The sequence below is a fragment of the Oryctolagus cuniculus genome, chromosome 14 (genome assembly GCF_964237555.1).
Source record: "Oryctolagus cuniculus chromosome 14, mOryCun1.1, whole genome shotgun sequence".
In the NCBI taxonomy this organism is placed as follows: Eukaryota; Metazoa; Chordata; class Mammalia; order Lagomorpha; family Leporidae; genus Oryctolagus; species Oryctolagus cuniculus.
This window is the reverse complement of record NC_091445.1, coordinates 59686264-59704668: the sequence shown is the minus strand read 5'-3', so window position 1 is coordinate 59704668 and position 18405 is coordinate 59686264. Positions and strand designations below refer to the sequence as shown.

The window sequence follows — 18405 nt, the reverse complement described above, 5'->3', positions numbered from 1 at the left end:
AAATTGTACAACTCCTCCCTCTCTTATTCCCACTCTTATATTTAACAGGGATAACTTTTCAGTTAAATTTCAACACCTAAGAATAAATGTGTGTTAATTACAGAGTTCAACCAATAGTATTAAGTAGAACAAAAAAATACTAAAAGGGATAAAGTATTACATTGTGCATCAACAGTAAGGACAAGGGCTGATCAAGTCACTATTTCTCATAGTGTCCCTTTCACTTCAACAGGTTTCCTTTTTGTGGTTGGTTAGTTGTCACCGATTAGGGAGAACATATGATATTTGTCCCTTTGGGACTGGCTTAATTCACTCAGCATAATGTTTTCTAGATTCCACCATTTTGTTGCAAATGACTGGATTTCATTTTTTTTGACTGCTGTGTAGTATTCCATAGAGTACATGTCCCATAATTTCTTTATCCAGTCTACTGTTGATGGGCATTTAGGTTGATTCCAGGTCTTAGCTATTGTGAATTGAGCTGCAATAAACATTAAGGTGCAGACAGCTTGTTTGTTTGCCAATTTCATTTCATTTGGGCAAATTCCAAGGAGTGGGATGGCTGGGTTGAATGGTAGGGTTATCTTCAGGTTTCTGAGGAATCTCCAGACTGACTTCCACAGTGGCTTAACCAGTTTGCATTCCCACCAACAGTGGGTTAGTGTCCCTTTTTCCCCACATCCTCTCCAGCATCTGTTGTTGGTAGATTTCTGTATGTGAGCCATTCTACCCGGGGTGAGGTGAAACCTCATTGTGGTTTTGATTTGCATTTCCCTGATTGCTAGTGACCTTGAACATTTTTTCATGTGCCTGTTGGCCATTTGGATTTCCTCTTTTGAAAAATGTCTATTGCGGTCCTTGGCCCATCTCTCAAGTGGGTTATTTGTTTTGATGTTGTGGAGTTTCTTGATCTCATTTTAGATTCTGGTTATTAATCCTTTATCTGTAGCAGAGTTTGCAAATATTTTTTCCCATTCTGTTGGTTGCCTCTTCACCTTCCTGTTTCTTTTACGGCAGTACAGAAACTTCAATTTGATGTAATCCCAATTGTTAACTTTGGCTTTGACTGCCTGTGCCTCTGGGGTCTTTTCCAAGAAGTCTTTGCCGGCGCCAATATCTTGCAGGGTTTCTCGAAAGTTCTGTAATAATTTGATAGTGTCGGGTCATAGATTTAAGTCTTTAATCCATGTTGAGTGGATTTTTGTGTAAGGTGAAAGGTAGGGGTCTTGCTTCATGCTTCTGCACATGGAAATCCAATTTTCCAAGCATCATTTACTGAATAGACTATCCTTGCTCCAGGAATTGGTTTTAGATCCTTGATCAAATATAAGTTGGATGTAGATGTTTGTGTTGATTTCTGTTGTTTATACTCTGTTCCATCAGTCTATCCATCTGTTTCTGTACCAGTACCATGCTGTGTTTTTTTTATTTTTTTTTAACTTCTACTTAATGAATATAGATTTCCAAAGTACAGCTTATGGACTACATTGGCATCCCTCTCCCCCGCTGTGGGGAGCAACTTGGACTAGACTGTTACTGGAATTAAGACTTATTCTATGCATCTGCTCTCCCACAATATGGCGCTGGGAGAGGAGCAAACAGCTTCTACACAGCTGCCTCTCACCAACTTGACAAGCTGCAGGAGCTGTTCCTGATTGGAGGAAAGCAGCGTACTCAGCGTGTGGGTAGCAGAGTTGGGATTGGTGAAAGAGGACTATAAAGGAGGAGAGAGACAACATGCACCAGGAACATCTAAGGAGAACACCTGAGCAGCCCCCGAGAGAGCCGGCCGGCAGTGTGCTGCTCCCCCGCGGAAGTGGGGAAAGTGGCAGGGGGAACTGCCCTTCCACGGAGGTGGAAGGGTCGGTAGCCAACCCGGGAAGAACCAGCAGCAAACCCGGGAAGGGCCGAGCAGACAAAAGAACAGCTCAGGGTCCTGTGTCGTTCCTCCGTGAAGAGGGGGAGCGACACCCCGCGATGACTTCCCTCCCACCTGCAACCCTCCCCTTTCCCGTTCTCTCTCCCCTTCCATTCACATCAAGATTCATTTTCAATTTTCTATATATACATAAGATCAGTTTAGTATACATTAAGTAAAGATTTCAACAGTTTGCACCCCCATAGAAACACAAAAGGAAATATATTGTTTGAGTACTCGTTATAGCATTAAATCTCAATGTACAGCACATTAAGGACAGAGATCCTACATAAGGAGTAAGTGCACAGTGACTCCTGTTGTTGACTTTACAAATTGACACTCCTGTTTATGGCATCAGTAATCTCCCTATGCTCCAGTCATGAGTTTCCAAGGCTATGGAAGCCTTTTGAGTTCTCTGACTCTTATCTTGTTTAGACAAGTTCATAGTCAAAATGGAGGTTCTCTCCTCCCTTCAGAGAAAGGTACCTCCTTCTTTGAAGACCTGTTCTTTCCACCGGGATCTCAGTCACAGAGATCTTTCATTTAGGTATTTTTTTTTCCCAGAGTATCTTGGCTTTCCATGCCTGTAATACTCTCATGGGCTTTTCAGCTGGATCCGAATTCCTTTAGGGCTGATAACCATGCTCTTTTGATAACAACTGTCATGTGATATGTCCTGAAATCTGGTATTGTGATGCCTCCAGCTTTGTTTTTGTTGTACAAGATTGCTTTAGCTATTCCAGGTCTCTTGCATCTCCATATGAATTTCAGCGTCATTTTTTCTAGATCTGTGAAGAACGTCATTGGTATCTTGATGGTATCACATGAATTTATAAATTACTTTTGGGAGAATGGACATTTTGTTGATGTAGATTCTTCCAATCCATGAGCATGGAAGATTTTTCCATTTTTGGTATCTTCTTCTATTTCTTTCTTTAAGATTTTGTAATTCTCATCGTAGAGATCTTTAACGTCCTTAGTTAAGTTTATTCCAAGGTATTTGATTGTTTTTGTAGCTATTGTGAATGGGGTTGATCTTAGAAGTTCTTCCTCAGCCATGGCATTGCCTGTGCATAGAAAGGCTGTTGATTTTTGTGCATTGATTTTATATCCTGCTACTTTGCCAAACTCTTCTATGAGTTCCAATAGTCTCTTAGTAGAGTTCTTTGGGTCCCTTAAATAAAGAATCATATCATCTGCAAAGAGGGATAGTTTGACTTCTTCCTTCCCAATTTGTATCCCTTTAATTTCTTTTTCATCCTGATGGCGCTGGCTAAAACTTCCAGAACTATATTGAATAGCAGTGGTGAGAGTGGGCATCCCTGTCTGGTACCAGATCTCAGTGGAAATGCTTCCAACTTTTCCCCATTCAATTAAATGCTGGCTGTGGGTTTTTCATAAATTGCTTTGATTGTATTGAGGAATGTTCCTTCTATACCCAATTTGCTTAGAGTTTTCATCATGAAAGGGTGTTGAATTTTATCGAATGCTTTCTCTGCATTTATTGAGATAATCATATGGTTTTTCTTCTGCAGTCTGTTAATGTGGTGTATCACATTGATTGTTTTGCAAACATTGAACCATCCCTGCATACCAGGGATAAATCCCACTTGGTCTGGGTGGATGATCTTTCTGATGTGTTGTTGTATTCTATTGGCGAGAATTTTATTGAGGATTTTTGCGACTATGTTCAAAGGGATTTTGGTCTGTAATTTTCTTTCAATGCTGCATCTTTCTCTGGCTCAGGAATTAAGGTGATGCTGGCTTCATAGAAAGAATTTGGGAGGATTCCCTCTTTTTCGATTATTCTGAACAGTTTGAGGAGAATTGGAGTCAGTTCTTCTTTAAATGTCTGGTAGAATTCAGCAGTGAATCCTTCTGGTCCTGGGCTTTTCTTTGTTGGGAGGGCCTTTATTACTGTTTCAATTTCTGTCTCACTTATGGGTCTGTTTAGGTTTTCTATGTCTTCCTGGTTCAATTTTGGTAGATTGCATGTGTCCAGGAATCTATCCATTTCTGATAGGTTTCCCTGTTTGCTGGCATACAAGTCCTTGTAGTAATTTCTGATGATTCTTTTTATTTCTGTGGTGTCTGTTGTTACGTTTCCTTTTTCATCTCTGATTTTATTGATTTGGGTCTTTTCTCTTCTTTTTTTAGTTAGTTGGGCCAATGGGGTGTCAATTTTGTTTATTTTTTTTTTCAACAAACTAGCTCCTCGTTTTGCTGATTTTTTGTAATGTTTTTTTTTTTATTCAATCCTCTTGATTTCTTCTCTGATTTTAATTATTTCTCTTCTCCCACTAGATTTGGGTCTGGTTTGCTGCAGTTTTTCTAGATCCTTGAGAAGTGTTGAAAGCTCTTTTATTTGGTACCTTTCCAATTTCTTGATATAGGCACTTATTGATATAAACTTTCCTCTTAACACTGCTTTTGCTGAAACCCATAAGTTTTGGTATGTTGTTCTGTTGTCCTCATTTACTTCCAGAAAGTTTTTGATTTCTCCTTTGATTTCTTCTATGACCCAGTGTTCACTCAGGAGCATGTTTTTCAATCTATGTGTTTGCATATGCTCTAGAGATTCCTGAGTTGCTAATTTCCAACTTCATTCCCCTATGGTCTGAGAAGCTGCATGGTATGATTCTAATTCTTTTGAATTTGCTGAGACTTCCTTTATGGCCTAGTATGTGGTCAATCCTAGAGAAGGTTCCATGTACTTCTGAGAAGAATGTAAAATCTTTAGCTGTAGGATTGAAAGTTCTGTAGATATCTCTTAGATCCATTTGGGCTATAGTGTCATTTAAATCTACTGTATCCTTGTGGATCTTCTGTCCTATTGATCTGTCTATTTCTGAGAGTGGAGTATTGAAGTCCCCCAGTACTATTGTATTTGAGTCTAAGTCTCCCTTTAATTCCTTAACAAATCTTTTAAATAAACTGGTGCCCTGTAATTAGGTGCATATACATTGATAATCATTATATCTTCCTGTTGAATTGATCCCTTAATCATTATATAGTGCACCTCTTTGTCTCTCTTAACAGTTTTTGTGTTCAAGTTTATTTTGTCTGATATTAAGATGACTACGCCTGTTCTTTTTTCATTTCTGTTGGCTTGGTATATCTTTTTCCAGCCTTTCACTTTCAGTCTGTATGGATCTTTGTTGGAAAGATGTGTTTCTTGTAAGCAGCAAATAGATGGGTTTTGTTCCTTAAACCAATCAGCCAATCTGTGTCTTTAACTGGACTGTTCAGGCCATTAACGTTCAATGTGACTATTGATAAGGAGTAACTTTGCCCTGCCATTTCCCAAAGATATTTTCAAATATATGCTTTGAACTTCCTGTGATCTTTTGCTGTGAGGTGTCCTTCCTTTCCCTTCTTTCATATTGATGACCATGTTTCTGTGTTTCTGTGTGTAACACATCTTTAAGCATCTTTTGCAGGTCTGGACGAGTGGCGACAAATTCATTCAATTTCTGTTTGCTATGAAAGGTCTTTATTTCACCTTCATTCACAAATGAGAGCTTTGCAGGATATAATATTCTGGGCTGGCAGTTTTTCTCTCTTAGTACCTGGGCTATGTCTTGCCATTTCCTTCTAGCCTATAGAGTTTCTGCTGAGAAGTCAGCTGTGAGTCTAATTGGAGATCCTCTGAGAGTAATCTGACGTTTCTCTCTTGCACATTTTAGGATCTTTTCTTTATGTTTCACTGTGGAGAGTTTAATTACAACGTGTCGTGGTGAGGATCTCTTTTGGTCATGTTTACTAGGGGTTCTATGAGTTTCCTGTACTAGGGTGTCTCTGTCCTTCTCCAAACCTGCAAAGTTCTCTGCTAGTATCTCACTAAAAAGGCCTTCTAATCCTTTCTCTCTCTCCATGCCTTCAGGAACTCCTAGAACCCGAATGTTGGGTTTTTTAATAGTATCCTGTAGTTTCCCAACAATATTTTTTAGATTTCTAATTTCCTCTTCTTTTCTTTGGTTTGACTGTATACTTTCCTGTTCTCTGTCTTCTAAGTCTGATATTCTCTCTTCTGCTTCACTGACCCTGTTTTTAAGGCTCTCTAATGTGTTTGTCATTGGATCTATTGAGTTCTTCATTTCATTTTGATTTCTCTTCACTATCACACTTTCCTATTCTACTAGTTTCTGCATTTCATTTTGATTCCTCCTTAAGATTTCATTTTCTTTTTTTTTTTTTATGCTGTTTTTTTTTTAAGATTTATTTATTTGTTTTTTTTTTTTTAAACTTTTATTTAATGCATATAATTTTCCAAAGTACGACTTATGGATTACAATGGCTTCCCCCCCATACCGTCCCTCCCACCCACAACCCTCCCCTTTCCCACTCCCTCTCCCCTTCCATTCACATCATGATTCATTTTCGATTATCTTAATATACAGAAGATCAGCTTAGTATACATTAAGTATGGATTTCAACAGTTTGCTCCCACACAGAAAAGATTTCATTTTCATGAGAGAGATTTTCTATCCTGTCCAGTAAGGATTTATGTAGCTCAAGCATATGTTTTTGAAAACTTCTAAATGTTCTTATAAATTTTTTGAAATTGGTATCTTGCATTTCTTCCATCTCATCATCTTCATAATCTTGGCTTGGGGTATCTTGTTCATTCAGGGGCGTTATAAAGTCTTCCTTGTTCTTGTTTCCTCGGTTTCTGCATTCGTTGCTTGCATTGTGGAGATATTCTTTGGATTCTTCTTCCCTCGCTGTGGTGTTTTTTTTTTCTCTTTATAATATGACTGTATTAAGTGGACTGTCTGCTTTTGATGGAGCCTTAGAGGCTTGAGATGGGTGTGGCCAGAGAGCTCTGTTTGGTTCCTTAGGGTAAGGGTGTGCCAAAGGTAACACTCCCAGGTTAGGCGTGATAAATCTCTCTCTCTTTCTTTTTTTTTTTTTTTTTCCAGAAGGGAGGTAATTCTGCACAGCTGAGCAGAATTGAAGGTAGTCAGCTTCTGATCTCTGGCTCCTGTGGGTATAACATTTACCTGCTCTTTTCCAAGGACCACATAGGGAATCTGTTCTGCCCTCAGTGTGGGCTCAAATTCTCCTGTAGTCTCTCACTGGGTTGCCAAGGTTACCGAATTGTAGCATCTCTGGAGAGTACTCATGTGAACTCCATGAGTTCTCTCATCCACCATCTCTTTTTTCACAGTCTCAGTTCATTAGCTCCACACATTCACTAGGTTCTAATCTGTTATTTCACCCCCACCCCAGAGTCAGGCTTTTCTGCTTGGCTGTGGGTGGGTGCAGCCCTGAGGTCACGTAGTTTTATGTATGATCAAAATGGTGCCTGCTCTTTGTCTTGCTTGCCTTTGAGAGGTGAGTGGAGAGACAGAAACTCGTGTTCATACTGGTCCCCCCCTCTTTTTTTTTTCCTCTCTCCTCTAGTTAGCCCTTATGAACTTTCCCCCATGGGGCTTCAAGCCTAGTTCCCTCTAGGCTCCTCCTTCTGCTTTCCTGCCGGTGTCTCAGGCTATTGAGGTTCAGCTCACCTCACGTTCCAGTGCTGGTGTATAGATTCCGCCACTTTTGTCCCAAGCTGTGGGCTCCCCCTCCCTCCACGCAGGTCCACCATGAATCACTAGTTCCGGAAGAGTTTCCTCTGCTGTTTCTTCCCCAACTCTTCCTTGAACCTGCAGTATCTCCACTTTTATTAAACTGTCTCTTCCTGGACTATCAGTGTGCTCCCTTCCGATTCTGCCATCTTGCCAGAAATTGGGCAAATTATTCTGATTTTGACCATTTATAACTTATGAAGTATGAATAAGATGAAGAGCAGCTACTGGAAGGAAAATATATACCTTCTATTTTGCCTACAGTTTATACAGGTGAAACATAAAAATCTCTTTCAAAGTAGGCAACTATATATGTAGGACTGAAATACTGGTGGGTAACAAAAGTGTGTAAATTGGGAGGGTTTATCTATACAGTGAATTTTGAAGGCAGAGTAAGACATAGTTTGGCAAGGAACAGGCATGCCTAGATTCCAGATTTTAAAAGGAAAATTTTGGTCTTTAAGTAAACTGAAAGAACAACTTGTCTGTTTCATTTGTAGACCAAAGTATGGAGGGAAATACTGTACTGGAGAAAGAAAGCGCTATCGCTTGTGCAACGTCCACCCCTGTGCCCGAGAAGTACCAACATTCCGGCAGATGCAATGCAGTGAATTTGACACTGTTCCCTACAAGAATGAGTTCTACCACTGGTATCCAGTTTTTAATCCAGGTAAGGGACTGTAACAGTGTACCTCAAATCTAAGGCTATAACTGATCTCAGAGAGCATTTGTATGCAACATTTACTTGATGCCCTGCAAAGTTAAACAAATACAACTGGATCATCAATAGTTTTATATTTTAGAAAATGAGAGAAACACTGTTCTGGTTAAGTTGACCAGTAAATATGGAAGACTAACTATATCCAATTTTTACCCTTATGAATATATGAGGGAACTTCAACAAATCCAAGGAAAATGAAATTAAAAGCTATGGATATTTGATGCAAAAAGTTTTTGAATTATATATAAGGAGTCTTCTTAAAGGTCATGGAAATGCATATTATGAAATAACTGTATATGGATTTTAATTGACTTTACATCAAAATAAACCTATTCCATTTTACGTGATCCTTTATCGAGTGTGATGGATGACTCACTTCAAAATAGCTAAGGTGCAACTGAATGACTTCTGGGGCATACAAGAAGTCAGCTACTGATTGATTGTTTATGAGCTTGTGGAACTGACAGTGATTTTTGGCAGAAATTTAGAATAGAAAGTCATTGTAGGCTTAGAGTAATTGCACAGAAAGCTCCCAAAGAAGTTGATTCTTAAGTATGAACAGCCTTTTCACTGAAGGCACTCACAACAGAGTCACTGCAAATGGGAAGAGAATAGCATTAAGAAAGGCAAGATGATAGAGATGACTTCCTCAGAAACGAACAAGAGCTACTTCAAGCACAGGATTCTGTCTGGGGCTACTGTACAGTGCAGGAAAGGAAGCTCTGGGAGAGTCACAGCGGTGGGTTTGTGTGCTCTTGTTGATGTTGCTGTAAAGATTATCTACTGGATGTTTTGAAGATCCCATATACCTCGGATCTTATGTTCAACAGAGCTTTGTGCTTCTTCTGTGCAGTGCATTTAGTTAACCACCTACTGACTAGTAGGATCTAGAATTCTAGATAACCAACAATATATCAATGGCTTAGAAAATAGTTAATATAAAAATTTAGTGTTATTGCTTCTTGGCCTTTTGTCTAAGATCAAGTGTAAAACTTGGGGTTTATTGCAGAATTGATGGGTAATGGCATAATCAGAGAAGGAGAAGATATTTCTGGAAGTTTTGTTGCTTTTGTCAGAATGAGAATTGAATTAGTGTTACAAGTTTTTCACTGCTGTGAGAAACAATTGGAATGATGGAGGCACAGAATATTGACACCACGTTGAGGAACTTTAAAATTCTTTGTGCTCATGAGGAGGAGGTAAAGCAACCACTACACTTCTAATTTGTTGAGCATTTATTCTATACTCAGTAAAATGCTGAGAGCTTGACCTACAATCTCTAATTCTCACAGTTTTCCTGCATGGTAGATATTATTAGATCTACTTTTCAGATGAAGAAACTGGGTCACAGATTAAGTCACTTTCTGTAGATGATATTAGCCTTTTGTGGACTGAAGTTTTTAAGGCAGCTCTCTGTGGAAGTACATGGCTCCAGAAGCTGGTGATTCTTGACATAGTAAAGACCCATGAGAGAAAGAACTTTGCATTAAAATGAAGTCCACTGGTATTTTACCAAATTTGGTTGGTATATTCATGATATTGCTCATGAATAAATATACTGCCTAATAATGTGAAGAGTGGTTACTTTGGTTTTTTTTTAAAGATGTATTTATTTGAAAGTCAGAGTTACATAAAGGCAGAGGCAGAGAGAGAGAGAGAGAGAGGTCTTCCATCCTCTGTTTCACTCCCCAATTGGCCAGAACGGCCGGAGCTGTGCCGATCTGAAGCCAGGAACCAGGAGCTTCTTCTGGGTCTCCCACATGGGTACAGGGGCCCAAGGACTTGGGCCATCTTCTACTGCTTTCGCAAGCCATAGCAGAAAGCTGGCTTGGAAGTGGAGTGGCCGGGTCTTGAACTGGTGCTCATATGGGATGCTGGTGCCTCAGACCAGGGCATTAACCTGCTGTGCCACAGCTCCAGCCTGAAGAGTGGTTACTTTGAAGATCTCATAAAAGATATTTGGTTTTTGTTAAAGAAAATTCTGTGCCTGTGCCTTGGGCTTTGTAGTGTGGACTCTGCTGCTGAAACATTGGGTTAGCTCTGCTGTTCATACTACAATATCTTGAGAAATTTGATTTCTCTATGCCTAAATTTTCTCATCCATAAAACAGGTAATAAAATAACTAACTTCATAGAGTGGATGTATTGTCAAAATTGAAATAACTATTTCCAAAGCACCATAAAATCTTTGACATAATGCTCAAATAATATATCAGCTATTATTTTCACAAAACAAATTCATTTTAACTCACTATGTAAACAAGACTCACATAATCTCTGGATAGCTTTTCCTTCAATAGGGATACAAGTAGCACAAGCCCACAGAGCTATGGCAAACCCTGCAACTTCACCATTCTGGAATTCAGTGCAGCATGTGCCTCTGGGTGGGGTTTATTTGTTATGAGGATCCACTTGTAGGCCCTGAAACTGGGTGCCTCCTTCAGTTTTGCAGCTCAGATGCCTCAACTCTTGGCCCTTCCCAGTAACCTTGCAATAGATCATTTCTTTTTAAAAGTTCCAGAATTTTTCAGGGTTGCTCTCTTGATTTATATGTCCAAATGCAAAGTTTTAAACATAAATGCTAAAACTCAAACTGTAGTCTTCATGAAATGATACCCTGGATTTAGCACCTGATCTTCTCATCCCTAAGAGAGAAGAATCATTCCCCGATGTTCCTCTAAACACTTCTGTTCCAGTTTGGGTAGTGACAGAGCTAACCAAGGTCCCTTTCCATCAGTACCTTGTCCAGTGGTCTCTTCCACTGGTTTTGATTTGTCTATCTTCTCAAATGTTTCTACTGAAGCTTCTATAAAATCAATTGGTATTCTTTATTTGCTTTTACACTTCTCCTTTAAGCTATCAGCAAATATTTTTGATTGATGTCTCAAATTCATCCAGAGTTTTACTATTTGGACCTCCTAGTCCCATTAGTGTGAGTTTATTTCTTTGCTACATGGACCATTGCATCCTCAAGCAGACGTAGCTGTCACTTTGCACTCTGGCTTTGCGTTCCATGCCCATCCACATGGAGGCAGGCCCTTGATAAATGTCCTTTCCATTTATGTCATGAATCCCCTCAGCAGGTCACAACACCAGGAAATCAACAGATTCAGAGAAGACATTCAGAGGGCCTTTTCGAAGGAGACAGTTCTCAAGTTATTTAATTGATAAACAACACATAACACTCAAAGGAAATGTACTACTTGGATTCTACAATATATATGTGTTATCTATGAAGAAAATTTATGTTTTAAATGTTATATACCTCTCTGTTATTCCATATACACATGTGTGGGTATATATTTCATTAAGTGAAGTTTCCTCTGCTGTGGATCAACCTATCTTCATTTACAAAGGCATACAAAACTGATCCTTCAGGGTAGGTTTTGGCCTTGCATTACGATGCCAATCAAGATACCTATATCCCATATTAGAGTGCCAACTCCAGCTCTTGACTCCAGATTCCTGCTGATGAAGACCAGAGATAGCTCAAGTAATTGGGTTCCTGCCACTCCCACAACAGACTTGAGTTCCTACCTCCCATCTCCCAGCTCCTGGCTTTGTCCATCCCTTGCACTTGTGGGTATTTGGGAAGTGAATCTAGATGGGAGTTCTCCAATCTCTCTCTCTCTCTCTGCCTCTCCTCTCTCTGCATAACTCTGCCTTTCAAGTAAATAAGTAAATCTTTACCAAAAAAAGAAAAGAAAATACTGATTCAAAAAGACTCTTAGAGGAGCTGGTGCTGTGGTGTAGTGGGTAAAGCCACTGCCTGCAGTGCTGACATCTCATATGGGCGCCTGTTCAAGTCCTGGCTGTTGCACTTCTGATCCAACACTCTGCTATGGCCTGGGAAAGAATAGAAGATGGCCCAGGTCCTTGGGTCCCTGCACCCATGTGGGAAACCTGGAGGAAGCTCCTGGCTCCTGGCTTTGGATCCACACAAATCGGGCCGTTGTTGCAGCCATTTGGGGAGTGGTGGGTGGAACCGATGGGTGGAAGACCTCTCTCTCTGCCTCTGCCTCTGCCTCTGCCTCTGCCTCTGCCTCTGCCTCTCTGTAACTCTGACTTTCAAATAAATAAATCTTTTAAAAAAAAAAAGACACTAGAGCCAGCATTGTGGTACAGTGGGTTAAGCCACCACCTTCTACAACAGTATCCCATATGGGTGCTGATTCATGTCCCAGCTGTTCTACTTCTGATTCAGCTCTCTGCTAATATGCCTGAGAAAGCAACAGAAAATTGCCCAAATGCTTGGGCTCCTGCTGCCCAGGTGGAAGATCCAGATGAATCTGGCTCCTGGCTTCAGACTGGCTTGACCCAGCCCTGGCTAATGTGGCCATTTGAGGAGTAAAACAGCAGCTGGAAGATCTCTCACTCTCTCATTCTCTCACTCTTTACTCTCACCCTTACCCTAACCCTCTGTCTCTGTAACTCAGCCTTTCAAATAAATAAATAAATCTTTACAAAAAATTGTCAGTACTGAACATGTACATATTTTCTTTTCTTGTCATCATTCCCTAAATATCACAACTATTTATATAGCATTTCCATTGTGTTAGATATTGCAAGTAATCTAGAGTGAATTTAAAGTATACAGGAAGGCTTGCCTAGATTATATGCAAACACTGTGCCATTTTATGGATAGAGTATCTGGAGATTTGGGTATCCAAGAGGATGGAGACCCTAGAGCCAATTACCTGAAGAGTCCACTGGATAGCTATGCTTATTTTCTAGGCTAATCCCACATGATCTGTGCCTTTTTTGATAAGCACAATTCAATATTGGATTAAAGGGTCTCAGCATGTATAACAAAAGGTATAGCTTTATAAAGTAATATTCCAAATGTAATTAATTATAAAATTTTTTACTGAAAAATGAGCAGGCATTTCAGCATGGGTCTCAGCAGATGAAAGATGGGGTCACCTGATTAAATTACACTTAAGGGTACTGAGTGCAAAGGAATGCTGAGGGAAGAAGGGTGCTGAGATGGAAAGCTAACTTGCAAGGATTATCTATTTTTTTTTTTCTCACTTCAGCACATCCTTGTGAGCTCTACTGCCGACCCATAGATGGCCAATTTTCTGAGAAAATGCTGGATGCGGTCATTGATGGTACTCCTTGCTTTGAAGGTGGCAACAGCAGAAATGTCTGTATTAATGGCATATGTAAGGTATTGGGTATGTTTCTTTAATCTATAACTTTATAAAAGTGTGATTTTATTAACTCAAGGTGTTAGATAATCTAAGCTTGTAATTTCATGGCATTTAAAAGTCTGGTTTTTATTTATGGCCTTATGGTTTGTGAGACAAGTCTCTTAATTTATTTATTACCATTTTTTCAAAGGAAATTGAACAAGTATAGAAATGGAAAGATACAATCTCAAACAAAAATGTATACAGTATTTAATTTATCTTCTTTGTGGATATGAAAATAATTCTTTACATTCATGTGCTTGGCTGTCTATTTCAAAATTATGATATTTGACCACATTTTGACTTCTTAGATTTGAAAGTTTTATTATAAAGGAAATGTTCAAACTGACCCAATTTTTAAAACTATACAGAACTCTCGTAAACTTGCTTATCAAAAATTGAGATTTAAACTTTGACTTTTCAGCATATTTTCTATTTCCCATCACATATATGACACAAAATATGCTTTTAAATCTTTGAGCAGGTGAGCCACCCTCTCCTGCCTCTTGCAGCACTGGGACCTCACTCTGACACCTACTCTCTTAGGCCTATTAACCATCCATGTCTTTCCCCCTTATTCCTGGTAACCAGTTCTTTGACTTCAACTCCTTGTTTTCTCTCCCAGTCAGCATATCCTTGTCTTAATATCCATTTCAAATATCCAGATGCCACGGTCCATAACATTAGCTGATCCCTGGAATTCTCCTCTTAACCTTCTGGTAGATTTTTGTTCTGGATCATCCCAACCACAACCAATTTCATCCTACCATCAGCCTACTATGCAGTTCTTGAGATAAAAATTCCAACTTCTGAGTCTCAATCCTTATGAAGTTATTATCTTTGATCCCAACTGAATACTTAGCCTTACCTGGCCATATCCTACCTGACATCAATTAGCTCTCTCATCGTTCTGAACTATCATTGTATGTTCGTTCGTTCGTTCGTTCTCTCTCTCATTTTGGCCATCCCAGTCACATGGTGAACACCTCTAAATCAATTGCTCTGGGCCACACCTCTTTCAAGAACACCAGATCTAATCTTTTTGCCCTCAAATACTTAACAGTTACTTTAATCTTAACATTCCTAAATCAAATTTATACCCATTCCTACTTCAACCTGCTTTCCTATTATACTTCCTGAAATGATGCTAAAATCATCTATGTAGATGTACAGTCCAAAAACTAGCAAATCGTTCTTGGCTCCACCTCAAATATGCTCCTGTATTTAATTGGTCAGTGTGCTGCCATCACCCACCTCATTACCACCACCATCATCACCACTACCATCACTACCACTCCCTACCACCACCATTCCTATCACCAGTACCATCATCACCATTATCTCTAATAACTTCACCACCATTAATGCCACAATTACCATTATTAATAATTATGATATACTTTATATGTGTATGTATTATATAGATAATTTTACATCATTTTTCTCTTTAATCAAAGCCTAAATTCTCAAGCACATCATTCTCACAATATCTTTTTGATTTTTCTTAAGTGTTCCCTAAATCTACCTATCAATATTTTTCAGTACTAGTGCCTGAGTTTAAAACCCATTGCTTTTTGCCTAGATAAGTTTTCTTTTTTTTTTTTTATTTTTTTTGACAGGCAGAGTGGACAGTGAGAGAGAGAAACAGAGAGAAAGGTCTTCCTTTGCCGTTGGTTCACCCTCCAATGGCCGCCACGGCCAGCATGCCGCGCTGATCCAATGACAGGAGCCAGGTACTTTTGCTGGTCTCCCATGGGGTGCAGGGCCCAAGTACTTGGGCCATCCTCCACTGCACTCCCTGGCCACAGCAGAGATCTGGCCTGGAAGAGGGGCAACCGGGACAGAATCCGGCGCCACGACTGGGACTAGAACCCGGTGTGCTGGCGCCGTAAGGCAGAGGATTAGCCTAGTGAGCCGCAGTGCCGGCTGATAAGTTTTCTGCACTCATCTTCAACTGCTCTTCAGTACAGCAAATGCATTCTATGCTTCTGGAGGCCATACACTGCACTATACTAGGAGTATAGCAGTGGACGAGACTTGGTGCCTGCCCTCAAGAAGCTTGGAGTCCCTGCTCTCTGTGTAGGCAATTCTCCACTTTGACCTAAATACCTTTGGAACATAATTTTTGTTGTTATACCTCAGCTCAAAATGCTGAGGTGGTTGTCTGTGGTGTTCTACAGTAAGACACTCATGGTTCATTATTATATACTCTTTTCAGAGCATCTGGTTATTTCTTATTTAGTCCTTGTCCTTATACCCCATAATCCTGTCTTCTAAATTTTCTAAGTTGATGCATTTTATTCTGACTGCATGATTTTACTTGTGTCATCTTCCCTGTATGAAATGTCTTGTCTTCTTCTGTTAACTTTTCCTTGAAGACTCAGCTGGAACATTGTCTACAATGGGATGTCTGGAGTGTTGTTTATATCTAGAAGACTTTCTTCACTGTCTTTGAATGGGTTCCCCCTTGGGAAAATGATTTGAGGGAAAGTAAGTCTTTTGAGAGAGAATGGATGGGTAAGTGAGGCAGAATAAGAATGAAACCATTGAATATTCTCAAGCCAGTTGACTTTGTGAGCCACCAGAGGTCACTCCTGGGGAACAGCAGTAGATCCTGTAGGGTACACTCAGAGTTATCCCAACCACCTCCCACCAGTTTGTGGTTGAGGGCTGACCCCAGGGATGCAGACTGTGTGTAAAGTGTGCTTCCAAAACCAGGAACAAGGGCACCTGGGGCGTTCCAAGTAACCAGCCTTTGCCTGGAAAAGTGAAATTCAGGGGATAAGAGCAAAGCTATGGCAGCTTCTCCTGTGATGACCTCTGGTTTGAAATGAGCCCCTCTTCTTTTCTGCCTTGGCCCTTTGCACTCATTCATCATGTTGCTTCTCATTCTCCAGAGGCTGCATTTGCCTCACTTTTTACATAAATCATCTTTAATTTTATCCCTGGAGCCTCAACAAATCAGCTTTGGTTTCATCTCTAGACTCTCAACCTTTAACTCGAAGTCTCTTCATAGACACTAATATGTCATGTTTATTAGAAAGTTATCACAAGGGTAAGTGTTGTAGCATAACAAGTAAGGCCACCACTCAAGATGACTGATTCCACATCCAAGTGCCTTTGCTTCTGCTGCAGCTTCCTGCTGATGTACACCCTGGGATGTGCCATAGGTGATGACTCAAGTATCTGAGTCCCTGCCGCCACCACGTGGGAGACTCGGAGTTCTTGGCTCCTAGCTTTGGCCTTGGCCAGCTCCTATGGTACAGGCATTTGGGGATGGGAGTGGAGGCTGAGTCAGCAGATAGTCTCGGCCGGCACCATGGCTCCATAGGCTAATCCTCTGCCTGCGGCACCGGCACCCCAGGTTCTAGTCCCGGTCGGGGCAATGGATTCTGTCCCGGTTGCTCCTCTTCCAGTCTAGCTCTCTGCTGTGGCCCAGGAGTGCAGTGGAGGATGGCCCAAGTCCTTGGGCCCTGCACCCGCATGGGAGACCAGGAGGAAGCACCTGGCTCCTGGCTTTGGATCAGCGCAGTGCGCTGGCCACAGCAACCATTGTGGGGTGAGCCAACGGAAAAAAAGGAAGACCTTTCTCTCTGTCTCTCTCTCTCACTGTCCACTCTGCCTGTCAAAAAAAAAAAAAAAAAAAAAAAAAAGAAAAGAAATTTCTATCTCTCAATCTCTTAATTTACGTAGACTTGCCAATAAAGAATGAATGAATGATGAATCTAAGTTTAGGACTGGCGAAGATCAGAAGTCAGAAACCTGCTCTGAGAGACCAAGCCCAGGAGTATTTCTGTTACACAGGTTTCTCAGGGGGACAACCAGATTCCCCAAGAGGGCTAACAGTTCCACCAGATGCACTTGTCTCCATGTCTCAAGACTGTGCCCAAGTCTGTGTTTGATATACTTAAAGGCCAAAAGTTACAGATACAAAAATTATATTTTTGCTCTCCCTGAAAAAAAGAACATAAAAATCATAGCACAACAACAAAATGAGACCTGGTATCAGTAAGTCTAGACTCAGATAAAGTTGTAGGGAAAAAGAAATCAGCTTGGCCTCTGAGGAGCAGATGGTGAGCAGTTTGCTGGGAGACTCTGCAAGAACCCTGGTAGTTGGCTGGTGCCCCAAGGACACCTCAGCCAATGGTTTGGTTGAGATGTCCCCTAGAAGTTCCCATTAAGGTCTAAAGAGTAGTGGATGTCTACTTAAAGAGATCCCCTGTGAGACACAGAGGAAGAGAAAGCACAGTATGCTTGGGAAAACAGTAGTGGATGCAGTAGGGAACATGGATGCCTTACTTAAGTCATAATAGGGAGCGTGAGCTCTACTTTTATGGCAATGGAGAGTCATCAAAGAGTTAAGGAAGAAGGTGACATCATATTTTTAATATTACTTTGGAGAAACCACCAAGCCTCTTTGAACTTGTTTTCTTATTTAAATGGAAAAAAAAATAATGTAGTCTTAATTCTCTAGGGCTGGGCAGTTTAAACAAAATATATTATTTCACAGTTAGAAGCTTGCAATCATGTAGTCAGCAGGGCCATTTTTACTCTGAAAGCTTTAGGGAAGAGTCCTTCCTTATGCCTTCCTAATTTCTGGTGGTTTCAGATAATCACTGGTATTCTTGGTTTGTAGCTTTCTCACTCCAATTTCTGCCTCCAAATTTATTGGGCCATCTTTTCTCTGTGTGTCTGTCTCCAAATCTGTCTTCTTGTCAGGACAACTGTTATTGGATTTAGGGTATACCCTAGTCCAGTATGATATTATTTAAATTTCTATCTGTAAATGTACTTTCTCCAAATTAGGCCACATTCACAATCACCTGTGGTTAGGACTTCAACATGGGGTAGTGGAGGGTGGTGACACACTTTAATCTGCAAGCACCTATGGTGAGGAGAACCTTATGCTACTGTACCATTTGTTAAATAGCAGTTACCAGTTTTGTTGGCTAAGCATAGCTCTGGCCAAACTATCTCCACCCTTAAAATGTCATTGCCTGG

At 40.4% G+C, this 18405-nt stretch overlaps 2 protein-coding genes across 5 annotated transcripts in view; one reads left to right on the top strand and one right to left on the bottom strand.

Moving 5' to 3' along the window:
• Nucleotides 1–18405, bottom strand: part of LOC138845174 (large ribosomal subunit protein uL23-like) — a 1058548-nt gene that overhangs the window by 138197 nt on the left and 901946 nt on the right. The gene's annotated exons all lie outside the window — the stretch shown is intronic.
• The window catches only part of ADAMTS12 (ADAM metallopeptidase with thrombospondin type 1 motif 12), a 363744-nt gene that overhangs the window by 253203 nt on the left and 92136 nt on the right, over nt 1–18405 (top strand). For all 4 annotated transcript variants that reach the window (XM_002714101.5, XM_070056623.1, XM_070056624.1 and 1 more), the window contains 2 exons: nt 7992–8161; nt 13249–13382. In XM_002714101.5, the coding sequence (XP_002714147.2) occupies nt 7992–8161; nt 13249–13382 (304 nt within the window). The remainder of the gene's footprint in view (nt 1–7991; nt 8162–13248; nt 13383–18405) is intronic.